Source organism: Thermobia domestica, chromosome 8, assembly GCF_964235325.1.
Source record: "Thermobia domestica chromosome 8, izTheDome1.hap1.1, whole genome shotgun sequence".
Lineage (NCBI taxonomy): Eukaryota > Metazoa > Arthropoda > Insecta > Zygentoma > Lepismatidae > Thermobia > Thermobia domestica.
This window is the reverse complement of record NC_137461.1, coordinates 266,189,319-266,215,495: the sequence shown is the minus strand read 5'-3', so window position 1 is coordinate 266,215,495 and position 26,177 is coordinate 266,189,319. Positions and strand designations below refer to the sequence as shown.

At 37.8% G+C, this 26,177-nt stretch overlaps 1 protein-coding gene across 1 annotated transcript in view; it reads right to left on the bottom strand.

The window, feature by feature from the left end:
* Positions 1–1,151: 1,151 nt before the first annotated feature.
* Positions 1,152–26,177, bottom strand: part of LOC145692566 (uncharacterized) — an 87,596-nt gene continuing 62,570 nt past the window's right edge. The window contains exons 7-11 of the mRNA XM_081767875.1: positions 24,013–24,094; positions 18,906–22,307; positions 11,662–11,783; positions 5,019–5,152; positions 1,152–1,288 (exon numbers count right to left, since the gene is read on the bottom strand). Of these exons, the coding sequence (XP_081624001.1) occupies positions 1,237–1,288; positions 5,019–5,152; positions 11,662–11,783; positions 18,906–22,307; positions 24,013–24,094 (3,792 nt within the window). The 3' untranslated portion in view covers positions 1,152–1,236. The remainder of the gene's footprint in view (positions 1,289–5,018; positions 5,153–11,661; positions 11,784–18,905; positions 22,308–24,012; positions 24,095–26,177) is intronic.

Genomic DNA, 26,177 nt, shown 5'->3' with positions numbered 1-26,177 from the left:
TTGTAATGTACCAGGTGGCTGTAAGTGCACATTGCTCTTCAAGCTTAATTGCTTTCACTAAGCCTGTACTCCGAAAGAAAACTTTGTACATAACTTTCTTGACAGACCTTTACGTTTTCGTCATTGTTGGGGTTGGGTCATCTTCGTGAATCCACATACGATGAACAACATTATTTAACATTTCTAACGTTTCCCGCGCGATTCTTACTCGCTCTGCCTTTTGGAAATTGTTCAGCGTATAGGGCATCCAACGACTAACAAGTTTTTCATATGGAGATGTTAATGTAAAATTGTATTGACTGTTGCGGATCCAACACCAAGGGTTGCCTCAATCACTTGAAAGGTGCATCTTGGATCTTCTTCGACCATACGTTGCACTCGCTCAATGTTGTCAACAGTCACTGACGAACAGGGCCATCCAGCACGTGCCTAATCACGACGCGATATCCGTCCTCTTTTAAATTCACTATACTACCAAAACGCAGTTGCCCGTGATGGACTTTCATCATCAAATGCACATTGCAACCGTTCAAGACTTTGTTATTCACTTTAACCGACTTTGAAATCGTAGTAGATCATCGCGCGCACATGTTCTCTAGACAACTCCCATGTCTCGCTAAGAACTCGTCTGTACCACGTGCACTCTGTGACAGCAGCGACTCAACTGACGTCAGGTCTTTACTCCTGTAAGGATTGTGGTTTTTAGAAAGGCAGTGTTGCCAGCTCTCATTCTCCTAGTTTCGTGGCATCTCAAAATAAACTTTATATAGCTTGCCCCACGTATTTTATACCCAATACACAAGAACCCAAAACTTCTCAGGTTTTCTTAGTTTTAGTTTTCACGTACGCTTCTATAGCACCTATTGGAAACGAACCCAAAAGATTATTATTATATTTTCGAGTTCTACATGAAATAACAACTCGCCTCAGAAAATTTCAAATGATATGAGTCCGACTTGCCACTTACTGTAAGTCCTTATATTTCCTTTCTTGTGACATTACAAATTACTACTTTCATATTCTAATTTTTGAGACATCCAATACGCCTAGAGGCTATTTATTTATAAATAATTACATGGTAAATATTACACATATTTTTGTTTTAAATAACCACAATACAATTTGGAGTAGAAGTTTCTATGTAATATTTTCTTCTTGTTGATCTTCGAATTCCAGTATTCTAGAATACTCTATTGTTGTTTTTTTTATAAGTTGTTGTTGAATCCATTTCGTCCTTTAAGTAAGAAATGGAAATGTTATGTTATTCGGACAGCAAACACCAGCGTAACTGTAAAGAAAAATTATATAATTAGTGGCCAAAATTGCAAAATTGTTTCAATTGACACTAAACATATAATTTTTACATTGTTGTATGCCGCCGTGAGTTCATGTCCACCAATCCGCTTCCATCGACGTTGCTAGCACCGTGATGGAAATCTGACTCGACTGACATGTTGTATGGTCTAAGTAAGACGGTTACTTTATATCAAACATTTCTCAATTTTAATATTTAATGTTTAAAATATTTCGCCCTTAAGGCGGTTTAGCAACAGCGCTTCTCAACTTAGTTGGTTTATACCAAATGTCAACTCAATTGCCATGTAGTGTAGCCTGATTCTCTGTTTTATAATAGGTTGAATGAAACATGTAAATGTTAACAATTATTTAACCCTTTAGACAGGGCCGGATCCAGGATTGTCTGATGGGGTGCACGAATAAGTATCAAAATAACAACCATACCGAAACTCTTCAAAGTGACATGTAACAATATTCTTTACCCCTGACAACAGAACTGAGGAAAGTATTTTAAAGAGGATCGCAAGTGGAATGCAGGAAAAAGTGTTCTTCTCTTGTCCTGACTTCTGTTCTCTTCCATACTTGACAAATGTTATATTGTTTTGCTTGGTGAATAATTTCTGTTCAACTTTTAGAAAATTGACTTCAACAATTGCTCTGCAAAGTTCTTGACATTGCAAAGCTCTGCTTTCTTTTAAGCCCCAAACGGAAACACGATGGCAGAAAGTTTCAGAATGTGTTGCTATTTTCACTGCTAGCTTCTCTTTTTAGATAGTGTATATTTACAACGAAGGGGGGTGCACGTGCACCATTTCACCCCTCCTAAATCCAGCCCTGCCTTTAGAGATAGATAAGCCATATAAACAAAGAATTAGTGTAGTTTACAAGCTACTTTTACGTTTAAATTGTCATTCAATACCCAATCTGATGCTTGGGTGGATTTTAGTGTTGCCATTTTCTTTTGTCTCTAAGGAAGTACTAATAACTAACTAACTAACTCTATGGCCTATGGAACCCGGAGGTTCAATGCCGCGTTCACAAAAGCTCTCCACTGACTTCTATTCTTAGCTAACTGCATCCAGTTTCTACTTTGGATTCCAATCTCTGCGAGATCCATCTTAATATTGTCCTCCCATCTGCGCCTAGGTCTTCCTAATGGTCGTTTTCCGATTGGTCTTCCAGTCAAGACTTTGAAAGTGTTTCTACTTTCTTCCATTCTAGCTACATGACCCGCCCACCTAAGCCTCCTAGACTTCACGACCCTAACAATGTTGGTTAAACCATATAAATTATGTAGTTCCTCGTTATGAAGCTTCCGCCATTCCCCATTTCCGTTCCTCTTGGGTCCGAATATTCGTCTAAGGATCTTGTTCTCAAATACTTTCAGTCTATGTTCTTCCCTCAGAGTAAGTGACCATGTTTCGCAGCCATACAGAACAACAGGCATGATTATCGTTTTGTATATTTTAAGCTTGAAATTCCTGGACAGAATTCGCGACGACAAGAGATTTTGAACCAAATAGTAACACGAATTCCCTGCGTTTAATCGACATTTAATTTCTTCGTGAATATGATTTTCCTCTGTTAATATTGATCCTAGATATTTGAAACTATCCACTTTATCAAAAGTATTATTTAATATTTTAACGCATCTATAATTTGCTGTATTGCGGTTCCGACGCACTTCCATGTATTTAGTTTTCTCTGCATTTACTTCTAAACCCATGTCCCTACAAGCGTTTAATAAGATCTCTGCATTTCTCTCTATAATTCTCCTATCATCTATCATCTATTCTCCTAGGAAGAACTAATAGCTGTAACAAAACTCTTCCGACACATGTGTGGCATATAAACACAAAGTATATCGTTCTGTTACGATGGGTGTGTTACATAATCACATAACATGGATGGAAAGGATGGATGTAGTTAATAAGCCTCATTTATGTTTAATTTGTCAAAGAAGTCATTCAATATACAATCAGAGGCTTGAATGGCTTTTATTGAGTCTTTTACTTGTCTCTGAGGAAAGACTGATAACCGTACTAAAGCTTTTATAAAGTCCGACTTGGCATATAAACACAGCTGAATGTTCCGTTGAGGTTGGGAGTGGTACATAATCACAAACAAGTGGTTAGAACAACTCACTCTCCATTTGGAGTTGTGTGTGAAATGCCGGTAGTTGAAATGACACACAACCTGTGTGTTAAATTAACACAAGTGTAGAATCTTCGGTGTTGTTTTCTGCGTGATTGCCAAATATGTTGGGCATTTAATGATAAAGGCTTATGAATTGAAGCTACAGACAAACACAGTAGAAAGAAATACTTTGTGCACAGAGGTTGGTCTATAGTTTTTGTCTTATCTTGGTATCAGGAATCACCTACCAAACATTGTCGGTGTTGTTTCGAAACATTCTGTATAGAAGTAACTAAGAAAGTTCTGTCGCTTTTTCATCCACCATCTTCGAACATCCATATGTCAAATCAGACGTACCTGGAAGATCAAAAATATCAGCATCGATGACCTTCTGCCAACGTTCTGGAAGGCCATGGATTCCATCGCGGTAGAACTAGGTGGGCCCTGAGCGAAGGAGGTATCAAGTGTATTTTGCATTTCTACTAAACTGGCGTCCTCTAAGGTGATTGTCCAAGGAATGGAACAGATGATAATCGGACGGTGTAATGTCCGGGAAGTATGGCAGATGCAATAGTGTTTCCCATCCAAGGCGTGGAATGGTGTCCCGGATCTCCAAGCCACGTGAGCTTAGCATTGGCCTGTGACAGGAGGATCCCTTTGCGAGAAGTGCTGGCTCCAGAGTTTTGGATTTTTCTTGAACAATGCTGAACCGTTGAAAGTACACAGTTACATTGATGATCTGACCAGCCAGTAGCAGTTCCCGATACACGACGCTGCTAACAGTCCACCCAACACACAGGAAGACCTTCTGGAGCAATGCTGGTTTCGGCTGTTTTGGAACCGGTTCGTGAGATGCTAACCAATAATGACGGCACCGTGGAGCTTCGTACAGGACCCACTTCTCATCACATGTGAACACCCTGACCAGAAATGGCTCCTTCTTTAGCGGAGACAGCAAAGAAATACAAGTGTCGCGTTGTCTTCTGGCCCGGAGTGAAATCATGTGAGACCAATCATGTGAGACCCATCGACCCAACTTGTAGTGCTTTCCAAGTTGATGGAGGTGCTGACGAACTGTTTCTCCACTTACACTGAATTGTAGTCGCAGTTCTTCACATGTCTGGCAACTGTTCGCCTCAGTTGCTGCATGAAAATCTTCATTTTGTACATGTGTTGGTCTTTCTTCATGTGGTGCGTCTTCGAGTGTTTAACCGTCCTTAAACTTGTTAAACCACCGCTGCACTGTCCACGTAGTCACGACACCCTCACCAGGCATATCATCCGCCCCCGCTGCAGCGGCGTTTAACCTCAATTTGAACTCGTATGGCATACACGCCCTTATAATACTCTGTGGAGGTCCCGAAGTTCACTCTGTCCTTACTCAAGTTCACGGTGTAACTGTATTGCTACAAGTAAGTAATGTGTTGGATATACCACACCAACAACTGACCGCCCTATCTGCATACGCATTCAGCTCACGATGTGAGGGCCAATTGAACACAGACCTCCATAAAAAGCGACAGAACTTTCTTGGTTACCTTTATATATTCGTATTAAAAGTATGTTTATAATCATAATGCACTTACTTTTCAATTCTGCAAAAGTACTTGAGGTAGTCGGAAATATTATCGCTGAAAGTTTTCATAACACAGTGTGGCAAATGTTTACACTGTCCAGATTGTCCAGCAGGTGTTGCGCAACTGTAGAATCCAATATTTGGCTAGAAGAAAGAAGCACTGGAACTTAAAATCATTCAGTATTTAATATCTGTTTTGCTAAAATACATTTTTATTTAAATGTAGTTCCTATTACATTTCACAAGTCTTAGTAACTTTTCTTAGTTTGACGTGATTGTAGCTTCTTGAAAATATAACTACATTACTTACTGATTATTACAATTAATAGTGTCATTCTTGGATATTTTCATGAGTTCAAGTGATGCACCTGAGTATATGATTACAAATAGGAATATACTGTTTACCTTAAAATACTCGTGTAAATTTTACAGTAATATAAGGAAAATGCTTAAATGTTAACCTTTGCAGGATGCAAATCAGTGACGACACTAGAGTGGGGGACAAGCAAGGTCAACTATGTAATATACATAGAAAAATCCGTTATCCGAAAAGCGGTGTATTGTACAAACATATGGGATCCATTTCTTTACTACGGAAATCTGTACGGAGCATACGTTATCCATATGCTACGTACGCAATGCCTTTTCCCCACTTACAAGGAAACTTACGGAAGTGTCATTCACAAATTTTGAATGAAACTTTGTATACTTGTAGCACATAGAAAAATAATTGACACTTTTTTTTTATTTTGGCAATGGCGCGGGTTTAAGGGTAGAAACCACCCTTTGAACGTTAGGAGTGGTCTCCAAGCATAGACAGAAAACAATCATTTAATATAGAAGAAAGCCATAGGGGTTTTAGGACAGCTTATTAAGAATCTCACGTCAAAATTACAAAATTCAAAATGGCGGTTGCCAATATAGACATTACAATTACAAAATGTCTTCTGGTTTGAAATTCTCTGCATTTAGCCAAGAACAATTATAGTTGGCAGGGGTTACTACGAGAAGGTTGCAGACCGATTTGAAATCCCTTGCTATTGATTTGAAACCCCTTTATTTTAACGGAATGTTTGATTAAAGTGAGTATATACACCTTCCCATATTCGGTGTGCTTATGAAGGGTCTATAGTGAGTCCCCTCACTATGTCAGAACTTCACATATCCTCAATTGTTACAATTATGAATTTATTGAGAAAACGCTTCACAGTAATTATATTTCGTAAAAAAAAAGAAAAAAAGTGTGTGATGCATAAACATTGTTCACACTAAGCTCACCTTTTTACAGCAATAACTGTGACAAATCGTAAAATGCGGCACAATCTTCTTCCAAATTACTGTTTTTGTATCATGAATTTCTAATAAAATTTGCAATTCTGGGGGAAGAAGCCTGATTATGAATCAGTGATTTGGATCTAAATTATATTATTACGGAGATGTAAATATATGTTATAGTTGTAGAGAACAATATCAGTAAAATGTCTCAAGAAGTTCTTCCACGGCCTAAAGGCGAACACATCAAGAGGCTGAATCCTACCAGTTGTTAGTGCCGAATGGTTTCTATTTTGAAGTGTAGTTGTTTTCGATCTTTTGTTCATAAAATAGGTTGAAAAGTTTATTAATTATGACCACTCCACAAATCTAATAACAAAATGAACTTTGCGTTAGACGCTGGGAGAAAAGCCTCTTGAAATCATGATCTCACAAGACCTGATGTTAATTTTTCCAAATTTGATTCTTTCACAAAGACATTTTCTGATTAAAAGAGGTTGTTTTGGACTATACGGCCAAATGTTCCATTCTTTCCCTACAAAATAATTAACAACGGTGATAACAGAACACCATTTTCAGAAATTAAAGGCTGTATGGTGTAGGTGTGAGTCAAAGAATTTATTGACAGTGCCATACTTTCTACTGTTTGTGTCTCTATAAGTGCTATAGTGAGATGTGCATGGACTCACATTAAAATGAGTAGAGAAAGGGGTTTCAAATTGGTCTGCAACCTCCTCGCAGTAATCTCTGCCAACTATAACTGTTCTTGGCTAACTGCAGAGAATTTCAAACCACAAGACATTTTGTAATTGTAATCACTATATTGGATCTGCCATTTTGAATTTTGCAATCTTGACGTCAGAATCTGAATTAGCTGTCCTAACTACCCCCTCACAATATGTTTTCTTCTAAATTAATTTTTTTTTGTCTATGCTTAGAGACCACCCCTAACGTTCAAAGGGTGATTTCCACTGGCGAAACAAAAAAATACGTGTCGATTATTTTTTCGATGTTGTACAAGTGTACAAAGTTTCGTTCAAATCGGTGAGTGACATTTCCGTAAATCTCCTTCTTAGATGTTACATTTTGACGCTGCAGGATTTCTGACATCTAACGATCCTCCGTATATTACATACCTATACATATGTATTATACGGAGGACTGTTAGACATACGTATGTCAGCTATATGCTAAATACGTCCATCTCTATTTGACATCCTGACCTCCTATATACAGTTGTTTCTTTCATATGGAAAGTACGTATAGATAGAACACTTATACGGAAAGTACGTATAGATAGAACACTTGTACGGAAAGTACGTATAGATAGAACACTTATACGGAAAGTACGTATAGATAGAACACTTATACGGAAAGTACGTATAGATAGAACACTTGTACGGAAAGTACGTATAGATAGAACACTTATACGGAAAGTACGTATAGATAGAACACTTATGCGGAAAGTACGTATAGATAGAACACTTATACGGATAGTACGTATAGATAGAACACTTGTACGGAAAGTACGTATAGATAGAACACTTATACGGAAAGTACGTATAGATAGAACACTTATACGGAAAGTACGTATAGATAGAACACTTATACGGAAAGTACGTATAGATAGAACACTTGTACGGAAAGTACGTATAGATAGAACACTTATACGGAAAGTACGTATAGATAGAACACTTATACGGAAAGTACGTATAGATAGAACACTTATACGGAAAGTACGTATAGATAGAACACTTATACGGAAAGTACGTATAGATAGAACACTTATACAGAAAGTACGTATAGATAGAACACTTGTACGGAAAGTACGTATAGATAGAACACTTATACGGAAAGTACGTATAGATAGAACACTTGTACGGAAAGTACGTATAGATAGAACACTTATACGGAAAGTACGTATAGATAGAACACTTGTACGGAAAGTACGTATAGATAGAACACTTATACGGAAAGTACGTATAGATAGAACACTTGTACGGAAAGTACGTATAGATAGAACACTTGTACGGAAAGTACGTATAGATAGAACACTTGTACGGAAAGTACGTATAGATAGAACACTTATACGGAAAGTACGTATAGATAGAACACTTATACGGAAAGTACGTATAGATAGAACACTTGTACGGAAAGTACGTATAGATAGAACACTTGTACGGAAAGTACGTATAGATAGAACACTTATACGGAAAGTACGTATAGATAGAACACTTATACAGAAAGTACGTATAGATAGAACACTTGTACGGAAAGTACGTATAGATACAACACTTATACGGAAAGTACGTATAGATAGAACACTTGTACGGAAAGTACGTATAGATAGAACACTTATACGGAAAGTACGTATAGATAGAACACTTGTACGGAAAGTACGTATAGATAGAACACTTATACGGAAAGTACGTATAGATAGAACACTTGTACGGAAAGTACGTATAGATAGAACACTTATACGGAAAGTACGTATAGATAGAACACTTATACGGAAAGTACGTATAGATAGAACACTTATACGGAAAGTACGTATAGATAGAACACTTATACGGAAAGTACGTATAGATAGAACACTTGTACGGAAAGTACGTATAGATAGAACACTTATACGGAAAGTACGTATAGATAGAACACTTGTACGGAAAGTACGTATAGATAGAACACTTATACGGAAAGTACGTATAGATAGAACACTTGTACGGAAAGTACGTATAGATAGAACACTTGTACGGAAAGTACGTATAGATAGAACACTTGTACGGAAAGTACGTATAGATAGAACACTTATACGGAAAGTACGTATAGATAGAACACTTGTACGGAAAGTACGTATAGATAGAACACTTATACGGAAAGTACGTATAGATAGAACACTTATACGGAAAGTACGTATAGATAGAACACTTGTACGGAAAGTACGTATAAAATATACGTTTTCAGGTATACTTTTGCTACAGGATGTTAGATAGGATCGTACGTTAACTCCAAAAAGTACAGGCTTTACGCATGTAACCCACGTTTTTACGTACGCCATATATATATCTTTTTTTCTCAGTGTAAGTCACATAATACAAAACTAATATATTTAGTATACAAAAAAAACTGTTCCTCCGCTTCTCCCCCTAGGAAATTACAACTAGAATCGTCACTAATGTAAATATCAGCAAACATACATTATTTGGCATACTTTGTACTCGACGATGATTTCAGATTTTCCCTGGATGACTCTCAACACTTAGAACACACTGCATGGTGCGATGACACTACTAACTCACGTTGAATAAAATCACAGGTACCACTAAAGGGGGAAATTTTGCAGCTCTGGGGGCAATTCACCCCCAAGACAATTCTGAGAATATCACTGTAATACCACCAGTTTAAACACTTCTGCCAACCCAACAAATTATAATTTATTTTTTAGATTTCACTGCGTCAAGTAAGGACACGTTTCAAAAATCGACATACTAAACATAAAACATAAAGTACGACACATATTATTCAGTACTATAAAGTAAGGACGCTACAATGTCACAAAGATCTAAATTTTAGAGAGATATCTATAACAGTAGAATTGCAAGTGAGACGGATGTGGTAGTACATATTTAAAGTAAGTACCTTATTATTGAATACTACGACCATTACATTACGAATTACAAATGAATAGAAACGAAGTTACAAGGGGTTGAAAATTTTACTTTTCTTTCAGAAGGTTTTATTTCGAACAACTGCTTATTCAAGTACACTGAGGGAAAAAAAACATATGTGGCGTATATATATATGTAGCGTATATAGGCTACATGTGTAAATACTAGTTTTTGGACTTAACGTATAACTGAAAAAGTATATTTTATACATACTTCCGTATAAGTGTTCCGAATAAACGTACTTTCCATACGAACGAAAGAACTGTAGGTATATAGGCGGTTCCGATCTCACATACAGATAAACGTATGTAACATATAGTTGACATATGTAACATACGTATATGTATGTAATATACGGAAGATATCTGCAACGTCATGATGTAATATCTAAGAGGGGAAAAGTATGTTGCATATGGATAACGTAGGCTCTGTACTAATTTCCTTAGTGAACATAAGGATTTCGTATATTTGTACAATATTCCACTGTGCGAATAACGAATTTTTCTCAGTGTATCACATTGAATCACATAAATAGGTTTGAATAAGCGTAAAAATCAAAATGTGGTACGGCGAGGCAATTTGATATCTCAAACCATTCCGGAGATATCACAATATTGTAAAACTTTCAAAATCAGTGCTTAAAATTATGAAATTCCGACAATTTGTAGTTACAATTGCAAACAAAAACTATTGATGTACAGGCGCGTCATTTAGGGAGGCAGGAGGGGGCAATTTACCCCCAAGAGTTTCAGCAATATATATACTATAATCAATTGTCTACTAATATTCTATACTAATACAAAACGTAAAAGTCTTTTGTCGGTGGCGCTCTTGCCCCCCTCAAGTGAAGGCTGAAATGACGCCCCTGTTGATGTAATGCTATAAAATCAACGGAAGACAACAATATTTTTAAAAAAGGTTTTCACAAGTATACCATTTTTTGCAGTATCAATTTCCGCTCATTTTTCAGCATCTTTGGAACGATTTGATATATCAAATTGCTGTAAACAGCATTACGATTTTATGCCTATTGTAAATCCTCCATGTGATTGAATGTGATACTTTTATGCATTTTCTCGAAAAAAGAAAGCCTTTGAAACAATTCCAATTTCCAATTCCTCTTACGTTTATTTTATTTGCTTATTTGAAATACATAATATTATGCATAACCATATTAATTCCATACCAAGGTACTTCGGATATGTATTATCCCGTTCATGCGTTCATCTTAAAGATTCATTAAAATTGTTCTAGTGTCCTGCAAGTCACATTCAAGAAATCAGCACAAAATTAAAATGGTCCCCGCTTGGGGACAGCAGGCCTAAATGGATGATATGAAATATTATATTGTATAAATAGTTAAAGTCTAACAATTAATTAACATTATTTGGTAGTAACTAGCAAACAGATCGAAACTAGCAAAGCGTGTCCAAACTGGAATAGATCAAGAACGTAGGCAAAATTTCGGGAAAGAATGTCCAAACCTTTCCGGGAAGGGTGGTCCAAATTCAATGTAAGAATAAACTATATTAAAATTTATATAATCACGCATAAAATTAGACTAAATTTACAGAAAAATCCGAATTTCGGGGCGGAGTGCAGAGTCCCAGGACCTACACCCTGCGTACGTCCCTGAAGGTCAGTTATGTTCCTTCAAATTATAAAACCAGAGATAATAAACGTAAAGATAAATCGAAATCGACTTTTAGTACTTACAGCATTGAAATCGATTTCAAATAGCTCGTTGAGTCCTTGGAATCCTGTTGGAAGCAAGATACCCTTTCCTAGTGTCACACCTGGAAGCCACTTCAAGTCGTTCATATTTATGAGCGATAGGGCTGAAGGAAAAGTTAATAATTAAAAAGAAGAGTTAGAATGGAAGATTTCTTTCTATACATGTTGAATTTAGTTATATTACAACATGTATAGAAATATATTTAGAATTTAGTTATAGTTATAGTTATACATGTATAGAATTTAGTTATATTACAACTAGATGTAATTGGAAACTAAATCACACCCGAAAGTCTAATTTCTTTCTGTGCGATAAAGATTTTATTTCAACGTTGCTTTGCCGGGAAATTGAACAGCGCAAAGTTACAGAGCAGTGGATTCACGTGTAGCAGACATATTTTTTCTCGTACACTGAAACTGTCTTCCTAAGGTTTGACAGGAGTCACTAGCATAAGCAAATTTTACTTTACAAGTGTTTCTGGTATTTAGTTATATTACCAGAAACACTTGTAAAGTAAAATTTGCTAATGCTAGTTACTCCTGTCAACCTTATTAAGGCAGTTTTAGTGTACGAGACAAAAAAAATATATCTGCTATACGTGATTCCACTGCTCTGTAACTTTGTGCTGTTCAATTTCCCGGCAAAGCAACGTTGAAATAAAATCTTAATCGCACAGAAAAGAATGGTTTAATTTTCCAATTAGATCTTTTCAAATAGAATACTCGTTCTTCGTAGGGGAAACTACGTTTCATTTTGGACAAAGAAGGCACCAAAACTGTCACCAATCAACTTTGGGCCCTTAAAAGCTATGAATTCGACAATAATATCGGTCGTTTTCAATTATTTTTACATGTCACCATCCCAGCTTACGAGTATTAATGGGGGATGAATTTGGATTTAAACTGTATCGGAAGTATCACTGTTCATTTCAACTACCCCGAAAACTACGGATTCAACACTAATATCGGTCATTTTCGATCATTTTATATATATATATCTGCCCCTCTCCTAAATTGCTGAATTTAGACTTAAACGGCATCGGAAGCAGGTCATTTTCGGTCATTTTTATATATCTTCCGCCGCCCCCCTCTCCTAAGTTGCACAGCGAAAGTGAAATGATGAAGACCATTCCAGACTCAAACTTCTTCTGTGTGGAAAGTTTGATCGAGATCGGTCGGGTGGTTCGAGTGTTATGAAGTTACAAACATATCTACTTTCATTTTCTTATATCTTCGCGTGAGAAGCAGAGGAACGTAACACCATTTTCGTAGGTTTACAGGCGAGAGGACAAAAAAAATACGTATTATTTTCTTACAAAGATATGTTTTTAATAAGATGGTAATTGAGCTACATTACAACAGATGATCGACAAGGAGAATAGATTGTATTCCGTTCCATTTGCACCAAGTGAGGCTTTCAAAATTATGTCCAAACATGAAGAAACCGAAAACCGCATTTTTGGAGTTAAATTCCTCTGGTTTTCATGCGACGATATATGGATAGATACTCTACATTGTTTGGCCATAAACATATCGAGATCATTGACGCAATCTTACAGACTAGCTCTTTTGAAGGCGATACAGAACAGCAGAAAACAGTCTGTATTGTGAGAGAAAATTTGTATATGATGATCTGAGCCATTGGCGTCGATTATGGGGGACTAGCTCACCTCCCGTTTGAATTTTGTTTATTTCTCAGTATTTGCTATTGAAATTCTCATTGATATCTTGTTAGACGGTATCTCACAAACCTGAGTAGATCTCCCCTCCCCCAAAAAATTATACAGAAATCGACACAATTGGTATGGACCTTCACCAAATTAACTGGGTTCAAGCCCCAGGGTCGTCATTCGTAGCTTACATTAATAATAAACCTTGTTCCCCATAACCTAGATGTTTTACAAGTTTGTAAAACACAAAAACGCAATGAACTTATCCTACAAATCGACCAAATTATGATTTGACTAAATTCAATCTACACCATTAATTGGACAACATAGAAAAATGCAACCTTTCTCTTCAAATATTAACATCAATAAATGATGAAACGTTTGTGTCTTATTTATTTTCTGCCCGTTTATTGTGTCTTGTTATAATATCGGTGAAGAACATAAACACCATCATTGTAGATATGAGAACATTTGAGCCTGGCTCAAGTGTGACTTAGTCTCCAGGTATTTGAAATGTTATTTCTAATTTTCAATTCTGAAGTGGAATAAAAAGTGTCCGTACTTCAGGTGAATTTCAATTTTGGAAATATAAATTAGTCTGACGGAGATAAATTCAGTTAGTATTGTTACAACATGCTTCTGGAACCAAAAGAAAATCCGAATCATCCTCAGCGTCTCTTGAATACAAATTACCCCCACTAATTCCAAAATTTGACAAATTATCCATGCATCCCTTCAGGCATACTCTTTTACCCATGCCAAAATTTAGAAGAAGGCCAGATATGTTGGATTAATGAGCCAACAATATCAAAATGGTGCATGGGCTATACAGATGTGTAAGATACAATCCTAAAAGCTTTCATGGGCTAATAATCATATTTTGGGGTTGCAAAGGTAATTCAAGTACAGGAAACTTATGTACTACTTCTGCGACATTAGTGTGTGCTACAAGAAAGGCATGAGGCGGAAATGAATGTGCGTCTAACCGTCCAATTAAACATTTCAAAGACCCTTTTAAAATATTCCGTATTAGGACTACACCAAATTGTAGGATCTCTTCTCATAGAGAGCATACACACTTGTTGGACATACAAAGAATACCAGACTCGGGATCAGGATTTGCCAGCGGTTGGTCCAGGTTAGCGGTGGTTCAATAAGTGAAAGTCATGTAAGGGGAATAGTAAAATTTAAGAAAGTGGTTGTATTTGTTGGTTGTTTTTGGTGTTGTAGACGGCCTATTTTGCGGAGAGGTAGTACAAAAGAGTACACTTGTTTTACTATACAGATCCATAGATTGTAAAATGTACACAAAAGTTTGGACAATTCTTTAATTTGCCCATTTCATGTCGAGAACAAAACCAAACCAATCCTTTCGGGGGCTTTACTACTACTTATACTATGGATCCGTATACTATAGAGGTTGTTCAGCCTACGTTTGGTCGATTTCGTTCCTTCCCCCTCCCGGACAGAATGGCTCACCCGACCTGGCTCGTGTTGTTCTACAGTGTTGTGCAGTGGCTTCCTGGAAACGGAGTTGTTTTCCCGCGCGGACGACAATAACGCACAAAACAGGACCACTGTTGTGAGTGTTGTGTTAAGTTTGTTTCCAAGTATGTGGGTTTCCGCTCTATGACCAAAATGCCGCCCAAACTAAGCCGGTTTTGGGAAGGCTATGTTGCGGCTCTTTATGACGCCCACTTTAGTGTTTCTGTCATTAGAAAACAGTGCAAGAAGAATGGTTGCAACATCACGTTTAGTGGAATAAAAAATATTATTAAAAAGTACAAGGGCAACGAAGCTCTACCCTTTGGATCACCAACGAAGTTGCCTAGGAAGCAGGAATGCACCAAAGCCACCTCCACCATGCAGAGGAAGCTTCGCAAAATGGCAATGCAAGAAAATCCGCCAAAACAAAGGTGTATGGTAATCGTCTTGATGTATCTTTGGGGACTGTGAGCCGGACGTTACACCATCTACTCAAGCTGGAAAAAAGTCATGAAAGCTCGCGGCCATCTGCTCACGAATGCCCACCAAAAGGAACGAAAGTGTAACGCCCGGAAGCTGTACGGATGGCATCTGGCAAAACAAACGTGGATGTACGTCGTAACGCTCGATGAAGCATGAATTTACCATTCCGACTGCGGCAAAACGAGAGCATCATGTACCGAGAGAAAGGCGCCAAGAACTTCAGGAGGTTGGTCCGTGTCTGTAAAGAATCCCTCCCAAAAGGGTTCATGGTCGTTACTGGCTACTGTTACCGAGGTAAACTGAAGATTCGTAGGGTGGCGAAGAACTGCAAAATAAATTCGCAGCATTTTCAGGAGCAGATCATGCGGCCGATCTACGAGCACGAGATTCCAACAATGTACGAAAATGATGCAAATCTGGTGCGCATTCGCATGGACAAGGCCTCATCACATACATCACGATCTTCCCTCGCATTCTAGAGGGAGATGGAGGAGGCAAGTGGTATACAGGTGATACCTCTCAATGAGGTACCTGTTAAATCTCCAGATGCAAGTCCTATGGTCTACTGTGGATTTGAATTGCTGAAGCGGGCTTTGGGAAAACGGCGTGTGACAACTGTGAAAGGATTTGGAAAGCTGTGCAAAAGGAATGGGACAAGATTCCCCTCCCAGTTCTTCAGAGAAGCCTATTACAGTGGAAATTACGCTGTCGGGCTATTGTTAGGAATCAAGGGAAACACATTGAGCACTTACGGACTTGGCGCCATGGATTCTTCTAAATTTTTAGGTAAGTCAAAATTGGCCAAATGTAGACTGAATAACCTCTGTAATACTGCACGCATAATGTAACGTAATCTAACGTAACTTAATGTAATCCAACCAAATGTAACCGAATGAAGTACATTTTCGTACATTTTTCGATAGTCAAATTGGTCCGGCGATGCAGCACTAATGCCAAAAATAACAAATGTTATACAGAAAAAGTCAAAAGAATGGACTCGATTTCAGAAATTTATTCTATTGAAATCTAACAAACATATGTTATTGTGAGACATGCGTTAAGAAGGTAAACTGTCAAAGTTTTCTTCAAACATATAACAAGTGTTTTATGCGAGGACCTTGCGTAATACGGCATACATCAAGGCGATAATCCATCTCCTGCCAAACATTTCATAGTATGTTGCGGTCAGTGGCGTATTTACGATTTTGTTTCGGGATGGGCTTTGCTAACTTTCGGGGGGGCTTTGCTTGAAAATGTGAAAATTCTGCAAGATATTTCATATACTTTACTATAGTAAGTAAGATTTCGGAGAGGGCTTAAGCCCGGAAGCCACCCCCTAAATACGCCACTGGTTGCGGTCAATGTTAGCAATTCATTTCATGCTTTCTGCTGACTCCTAGCGGTAGAAAATGGAAACACTGCGTGGAAACTAAATTTTGAAAGTTAACCTTTCGAAGCTCATGTCTTACAATAACATGTGTTTATTAGATTTCACAGAATAAATTTCTGAAATCGGGTCCCTTCATATTATCAAATAAAGACACAGTAGAGCGTCGATTATCCGAACGTCGGTCAACCGAACGACCGCTTAACCGAACTGTGTACTCGCTCGCACCTGTTACTCTCCCACCCTACCGTCCATCATCCCCCTCACTCCCAAACCAAGTTTCCCACAGTAGTCGCCGCACTGAGCCACCGCTGGCGGAACATTGCTTCTAATGGGGTCTTTATAAGGCGCTGCTGACCGGCCAAGCCGCCAGTCGCTGTGTTTCAACAATCAGCACACTTCTTTTTATGAATAAATTTACTGCACAGTACTTCTTTTTGGCAAATAAACATGTACAGTTCGATTATCCGAACAAACCAGTTTTCCGAACACCCATGTCCCCCAATTACTTCGGATAATCGACGCTCTACTGTACTTCGTATGAAAATATGGAAGAGTTATGGTGCAGAGTAATATATTACGTTTGTCGTCCAAAAGAGAAATAACCGTATTTGCAAATGCGAATGAGATATTTTTTTTTTGTTTTTTTTTACCAATGACTAAATTTTATGACCACGGAACATTATCTACCAGAAACAGAAAATTATATCGTTAACATTTGTGTTACGGGACATTAATCAGCAAAACAGGAAGTTGTATCGTTAACATTTGTGTTACCCTATTAATAAGTTTGCGTCTTTGGGCAAATTAGAAAATCGTATTTTTTTTCGTAGAGCTACATTTTCCGTAGACACGACCATTTCTCTTTGGACGTAAACACTTGTATTATTTGGTGCATGTCAGACTTACACCACTTACCGGTACAGAGCAAATTTATGCTTCCCTCTTTGGACAGTTCTTCACATTTTATACCGTACACTTTTATGTCAGTTAACATATTCAATATTATTGTATATATACTGTTACGTTCATTTTCTTTTGTCTTTTTATACTCTACCATACAGGATACGGCCCTTTACAAAACAATGGCCTAAAAGATGGATGGCAGCCTTAGCCTCCAGTCTTAAAAAGAATGTACAAATTGCAATTACCTAGTAAGTCATATCTTGTAACAGGCTTACAAGATCTCTATGCATATTATAGCAGTAATTTCCAACTGGCAGGTTCAAGACATAGAACATGTTTCACAATCTGATATAAGTACAGACAAACATAATAATTAATATGATTAGCTATGACGTAGGTCACGGTTTCACAAACTGAGAAAAGTAGAGAAAATATAATAAGAAAAGGAGAGGGGGATTACGTAGGAGATCGGTTTTACAAACTGAGAAAAGTAGAGAATATATAATAAGGAAAGTAGAAGAGGCAAAAACGTAGCTGTTTAACAGTTTGAGAAACGCGGAGAGAAACACAATGGAGCGGAGGGAATGACGTAGGAGAATGGTTTTACAAACAGAGAAAAGTAGAGAAAATATAATAAGGAAAGGAAAGGAGGGGATTACGTAGGAGATTGGTTTTACAAACCGAGAAAAGTAGAGAAAATATAATAATGAAAGGAAAGGAGGGGATTACGTAGGAAAACGGTTTTACAAACTGAGAAAAGTAAAGAAAATATAATAAGAAAAGAAGAGGAGGGGATTACGTAGGAGATCGGTTTTACAAACTGAGAAAAGTAGAGAAAATATAATAACGAAAGGAAAGGAGGGGATTACGTGGGAGATCGGTTTTACAAACTGAGAAAAGTAGAGAATATATAATAAGGAAAGTAGAAGAGGCAAAAACGTAGCTGTTTAACAGTTTCAGAAAAGCAAAGAGAAACACAGTGGAGCGGAGGGAATGACGTAGGAGAATAGTTTTACAATCTGGGAAAGCAGAGAAAAGATAGTAAGGAAAGGAGAGGAGGGAATGATATAGGAGAGCCCGTGTTGGCAGTGTTATGCCTCTAAAGTCATTGATAATGTTATTCATATTCTTGTTTGCTGTTACTACTGTCTGTTATCAACGCCAGGTAACTTGCCAGCTCCTTCCGCTCAAATTGAGGAAGGAAGGAAGACTCGAACACTACAGAGCATTCAGTTGGAAAACATTGCATTGTATGTTCAGTTAAAAAATAGTAAACTTTTAGAAGTTATACTTACGGTCAACGAAATCAGCTTGACTTTTATCAGTGGAGCCAGTGGCGTCTTTCTTGTTACTATTGTCAGTAGTTGTAGGCGCAAAATCACTCTGAAGTTCTTCAGTTACTTCTTGTTTCCCAGACTTTCTACTATCTGTAGCAAAATCATTCTGAGATTCCTCAGTAGATCCTTTGCGACTAGTTTGCCTCAAACGTTTCGTTACTGAATCGTCCTGGACTTCCTCCTTCGACTCTCGTTCCTTCCTGCGAGCCTTATCCTTCGGTACAAAATCGGACTGAGGACTATCTGTTGGTCTGCGATTTGTTTGTCGTTCGTTCTCCGTTGTCACGAAATCTTCCTGTTCACTTGGGTTCTTGTTTTGCTTTTCTGTTGTGCTTTTGCTAACATAATCAGCTTGAGTGTCGTCCGTTGAACCTTTTTCTTTGCCTTGTTTTTTGCTAGTACTCACGGCATCATCTTGTACATCTTCATCAGGTGTTTTGTTGTCTTTAGCAGTACCAGCCTTTGTAGCGTAGTCATTTTGCAGTGTTTCATCTTCTGGTTTTTCGGTTACTTTCCCGTTGGTTTTAGTTACGTAATCAGCTTGAGGGCTTTCTGTAGTAGTTGGGACACTTCCTAATTTAACTGCACTGGTAGATGATGGCACAAAATCTGCCGCTAACATATTGCTAGTATCTTCTTCTATTTGCTTATCAATTTCGCTAGCAACACGGTCAATAGCCTTTTCTATCGATTTTCCACGAGGAATACTTTCACGATATTTTGGATTCTTTTTGTTTTTTCCGTTTCCTTTTGGGCTGACTTTGATTTCTTCTCCGTCTGGGCCTACTTCAAGAAGTAGTGCACCTGGTTTGGGCTTTACTAATATGCTTTCTTCCTCACTGTCACTAGATAAACTTAAAGATTTTGCCAATTCTTTACTGCCAGCTTTCGGTTTCTTGGGAATTATGGCATCTGCATATAATTCTTCGTCTTTACTTAAACTGGGTTCGTTCTCTTCTATATCTGCACTACCTGCCAGGTCTTTCAAAGGGTATATTTTATATTCATCATCTTCTTTAGATGGTTCCGGCCATTTATTTCGCTTTGGTGATTGCGGTTTCGAAGAGTCAACAGCAGATATCTTTTTAGGCTTACCACCTTTCTTTGATAATTTAGAAAGATTTACCATATCATCATCTTCGCCTTCAGAGATATTATCTGTATACCTTCCTGGATGTTTATTAATCTTTTTTCTAATCAGTTCCTCTTGACGTCGTAATAATGAGTTTATCGTTTCGTCTATTTCATCTGGTTCCTCAATCTTAATTGGCTTCTTTCTTTTAGGAATGTTTCTGAATTTCGGTATTTCATACTCTTTACTGCTTTGTAGATTCTTAACTGGTGTGACTGGTGGTAACATTTCCGAAAATTTGTTCAATTTTGATAGTGGCTTGGTGAACCATGGTCTACTCCTCGTATTAATTGATGGTTCAATCATATTGTCGCTATCTAATCTTTCTGATGAGCCAAACATATCATTTACTCCGCCAACCTCAGAATCTTCTCCAAAGTATTCCCTGTATCCGCTACCTGTACTTGATTTTTTGTCAACCTGGAAGAAATCGTTCAGAAACCCATCACTTTGTTGACCAAGTTTTTTTGATTTTTGGTTAGAGATTGGAGTTGCTTTATTTCTTCTTGATTGCGGTCCAGATCTTTTAGGACTGTCATTTTTACTCCTTTCCTCAGATCTAGGTCTTTCGTACGATTTTTGTTGTTTGGAACTTTGCCTCGATAGTTGTGTGTCCAAATCATATCTTGATGTGTCATAGTTTCCTGTTGTTTCCCTCTCTTCATCTCTGTAATCTTCATCTAGAATTGTTCCTCTTCCAAAAGTATCTTTTTCTACTTTGTTAAGGAAAGAATCAACATTTAAGTTTTTCCTAACTTTATCTTCTAAGCCTGTTAATGTATTTTCTACTGAGTTTATATGGGATTGCATAAAATCCGTACTTTCTGTTCGTTTTCTTTGGTTCTCTTCGGTGTTTTTCTGATATGGACCATTACTAAAATCTTCGTCGCTTAGACTCTCTTCCTGTTCTTCTAAGTCATCAAAACCAAGACTTCTTTGTCCAATCACATTGCGATTTAAAAACCTGTTTGGTAATCTATTATCATCAAATATTTTTCTTCTTGTTTGTCCCCCGATAAAGGGTGCTCTGGTTCTAGTGGGTAAGTCATAAATTGGTCTCGTCTTGGACTTTTTAAATGGGATACGGTTGGATCCTAGCAATTGTTTAGCTGATGATATTTGATCGTTGATATCACTCATGTCGACAAAGCTATTAAACGGATTAAGGTTACCAATTCCTAAAGAAGTTGGAAATTGGCCGGTAAGTTTCTGAGGTAAAAGTTCATTTTTAATTTTGTCAAATGAGAATAGATTTGGTTTATCAATAACATCTCTATCTCCTGCTAGGAAATCAAATTGCTTTGCAATATCATCGACGTCAGCATTCCCAGAAATTACAGCCACACCTGTTGGTTGGCCATTTTGACCATTTCCAGTCAATAATTTCATTCCGGGTCCATCATGAGCTACTGTCATTGAAAACGCGCCATTGTTACCTGATCTCAGTGGTTCTCCGTCAATTTTTTTACCTCCAGAGTTTGGAGATTTGCTTTGAAATATTGGTTCACCGACCCCAGTGAATACCATAGTCCCACTGCCTCCACTAGAAACTACTATACTCTTCGCAAAGTTTCCATTCGTTGGTGCTATCTGAGAAGGAGGTTGTAATGTTGTTGGTTGTGCAGAAAGTTGTTGGATTGTCGTGTTTGGTGTAATTGTAGGTAGTGCATCGCTTAAGAGTAGCATCTGCTTCTGTAAAGGATGTTTGGGTCTAGCAAAAGAAGATTTCAATGCTTTAATGTCGTCGTTAAAATATCTTGGTGATAATCTTTTGTCTTGGTTGAACAGACCTGATCTTAGTTCTGGTTTTCTGTCTTGGTTGAACAGGCCTGATCTTAGTTCTGGTTTCCTGTCTTGGAGAGCTACGCTCTGCGATATTGCTATGGCACCGTTTCCAGTTTGTTCCATTGGATTTCCTGGTGTTTGCTGCAAGTTTGGTCCATTAATTTCTCCATTGCTTGTGACCCTGTTATTTGACGCTGCAGGCGGATACTCTTGTTGGCGATAATCACAAGGGTTGAATAATTCATTTCTGTTCAGCCCGACGTTGTTATTATTGGCTGATGGTAAATTAACATTTCCATCATTAGCTCGGTTGTCTTGTCCTGTGGAATCAGCACGTTCGTTTGAAAGTGAGTACTCACTGTCAGTAGAATTGAGTAGGGCATCATTGTTGGATAACTGGCCGTCTCTTCTAGGTATACCTCTATGCAGCCGCTTACCACTAGCTGAAAATAAAATGTGTAACTGTGAAAAATGCTCATACATAAAATTAATATATATTGTTCTAACAACACACGTGATCGGCATAGCTAGCAATAGATAATAGTGAAAGTGAAGTTGAAAAAAAAAACGTTGGTCCAAATTAGTTTAAAATGTGTATTTGGCCAACCAACCATTTGTCGTCACATATCCGATAATTTCAACCTCACACTCCCGTTCACAATTTTGTAAGGGTTACGTTGACAATTGAAATGTTGGCAAATGCTCAGCAAAGCGACCAATTACAATGCAGAACCAAGATTGACAATTGCGTTAGTTGCCAAATGCTCGGCAAAGCGGAAAATAACAACATAAAACCCACATTCGCAATTGAGTTTGTTGGCAACTGCTCGGCCAAGCGACCAATTACAATGCAGGGCCAATGTTGGTAATTGTGTTGGTTGGTAAATACTCGGCAAAACGACCAACGTTGGCAATTTGAATTGGATGGCAAATGCTCGGCAAAGCAACCAATTCCAACGTAGGATCAACGTTGGCAATTTTAGTTGGTTGAGAAATGTTCAGCAAAGCGATCAATACAATGCGGAACCAACGTTGGCAATTGAGTTGGTTGGCAAATGCTCAGCAAAGCGGCCAATTATAACGTTGGCAGTTGGCTGGCCTGCCGTTTCCCACTCTTGGGCTGTGGTGGTAGTATTTGTGTGTTATTAACCACCCAAATTACAACATCTATTGCAAGAGCCGACTAGTATGGTCCAATGGTTTAAGAGGACATTGGGTTTATTTTCCATTTATTTCAATGTTATCATTCATTTCTTATCGTCTTATTTAATCGAAAGAGCACAAGCGTGGAACATAATAAATAAATAAATAAACTCTGGTAAAGACAGTAGAGAGGATTACCGAAAATTTTTATAATTATGATATATATATATATATATATATATATATATATATATATATATATATATATATATATATATATATATATATATATATAAACCACTGTTGAAGTGAATATTGACCGTTAAATGTTAACAAATTGATTTCATTAATGAACCTGGCAGAGATAATACCTCTACCTATCTATTGAAAAAACTAAATTCAAAAGTTCCCTTACATGCATGGAATATGGGCTACAGATGTCCTTCGTTAAAATCTCCATTCTTCGTTAATACGTTAATGGATTAAGTCTAATCGCTCTAGCTATCAATTACAAAAAAAAAAAATAGAATTAAAAGAATTCACATCCATTAAAAAGGTATCATGCGGAGTAACGGCGAGATGGGCAGTCGTACTTAAATACTTTCTTATAAATCTCACTGTGTGATCTTAATAAATATATATTGGTAGTAGCCCCAGAAGTTCTAAAGAGCAGAGATCCTCAAGTCCGAAAGCACATAATTCCTAAGCTCTAATTTGAGAAATATTTTACAGTCGGTTCATTTTTTTTCTGAGAAAACCTGGCAACACTTTATTGGCAAGACATTTAAGTGCTAGTACCTTTCTACTCACAGCAGGTAAAGTCCAGGTTGGTACTTAATACAATGATTCCTGGCCGCTTTTTTCCTACCCCTATTCCCCGGGTAATGTGATCGCAATAACAATAACTTAGCAACGATGTGTAGTTTCAAGGCAAGTGATTTGAGTTCAATCTAATCACTCTAATAGCGTAGGAATAGACTAAATATTTAGAAAAAGGACACAAACCTCTTCGTAATTCCTCTTCTTCCGATGTGACTTCATATGGTTTTACTAGCATCAGAGATGTCACTGGAGTTGCAAAAGAATACTGAAACAATGTATCAATATTGAATTGTAATTAGCAATAGTTTTGGTAATACTCGATACAATGTATATTACACACTAATAGGAACGCTTGTAGGATTTTTAAAGGGGAACACGACGTCGACACGCTAGCGAACTCATAAATATCACCTTCCCCATCAGGATCCTGCCGCCTACAGTCGGACAATTTGTCCATGCCGTCCAGATGTCGCGGTCGAATTGCCGACGCCGGACACCGGCGTCTTTTCGACCGCGACGAATAGTTGCCTTGCTGAGCAGTTGGCAAACAGCCGGAATTAGCTTTAAATGCGCCGGCGCCACCGTCCAAAAGAGGCCGGCATAAATAGTCGGCAGAGGGTCGGAAAGAGGCCTTTCCGAGTGTTTTGCCGACTCTGACGGTCGGCAAAAGTGCGCAAAGAGTCGGCAAAGGGCATTTTGTTTTACGATTTTCGATTGCTTGCCGCCTCGGTAAAAGGTTGGCAACTTTGAACAAGTAGATCGTCGTGCCGCCTCAAATGGGTGCCAGCTGCCTCCGGCAGCCTGCCACCGTAGACGGCGGTAATCCCTCTTTCCGACCGCGATTTCCTGATGGGGTTGATTCACATAATGTTTCATGTAATCCAATTATTCTTGACGTACGGTACATTACATAACTTTATCTGGGTGAATTGCATTTGATATCTACACTAAAACAATTTTTCTTCCAGACATATTATTGGGGGAGTACTACCTCCCGGAGCTCTGAGAATGCTCTCCGGAAAAGACCAAAACAATACATCTATAATGTAATAGTAAATAGAATAGTACCTTGTGAAAATAATATGTGCCCCTAAGAATACTAAGTGTCCCCCCCTCGAAGAAACACTGCACCAAACTCTAGGTAATCCGGCCCTCAATAGTCTGGTCTCACATCTTACTTCTGCCGCATAACGATACAACAATCTATCAACGATTGTATATGTTTATACTGTAGCTGCGGAAAAACACATAGAATACATTTCCAATGTGGCTTCCATTTTCTGTTGTTTGGAAAGCGATTGCGTGATAATGCATACCGTCGTTGAGCATCTTCATTGCTTCAACTGAATATTCGGGACATATTTCATAATGAATGATAATCTCACGTACGATTAAATTACTCTGTTTTATCTATGATAATGTACGTAACCTTATATTTAATAAAGTGCTGTACTGTGTGTGGTAAATTATTTCAGACACTCTCAATAATCCGGCCTCTTTCGCTAATCCGGCATCTTCCTTTGCAAGAAAAGGCCGGATTAGGGATAGTCTATTGTGTTTCGAAGTACTGACACCCACTTGAAAATCCAGAAGATAACATTTGCTCTTTCTTGAATCCCGCTGCAGGCGGCCATGCACATCAGTGATATATGCAAGAAGATGACCAGAGGGGAAAAGTCTCGAAAATTCAAGATTATGCCAGGAAGTTTAAGTAGCATATCCTTCTTATTTAGGCATGGTAGCTCAGTAATAGAAGAGATCCCACCTCTGGAGCGAGGGGTCCATAGTTCGATCCCAGGCTATGGTAGACAATATCATGTTCGTTCTTACACTCTTACCTTATTCTTATTCCCTATAATTTCCCCTAATAATTCACTTTCATGAACAACCCGTCTCCTTTAGGTTACAAGGTATTACTCTAGTACATTAACAGTTGAATTTGCTTCTTATATTATTTAGGTGAAATATTTCTGCAAAATAAACAAGACAACGCCAATCTTTTTTGTTACTGAATGTTCACAAATGTTCACAAAGTGATACATTCTTAAATCATATACAGTTAGTTTGTAGATACCCTAGTCTTTAAGATATTATTTATTTATTTATTTAATATACAACACAACAGGCTTAACACCCAATTACAGTGTTGTGTACATACAGCAAACGTTACATATATAAGTTTCTTAATTATTACTACAGAAAATTTCTTGTTTCACATATGATCTGAATCTGTTTTCTGAAAGACTAAATACATCCACTTTATAAAGCTTATTTACAATATCATTGTATAATTTACACAGCCTCCACATAGGGGATTTATATAATATATTGCTCCTGGCTTTTGCACA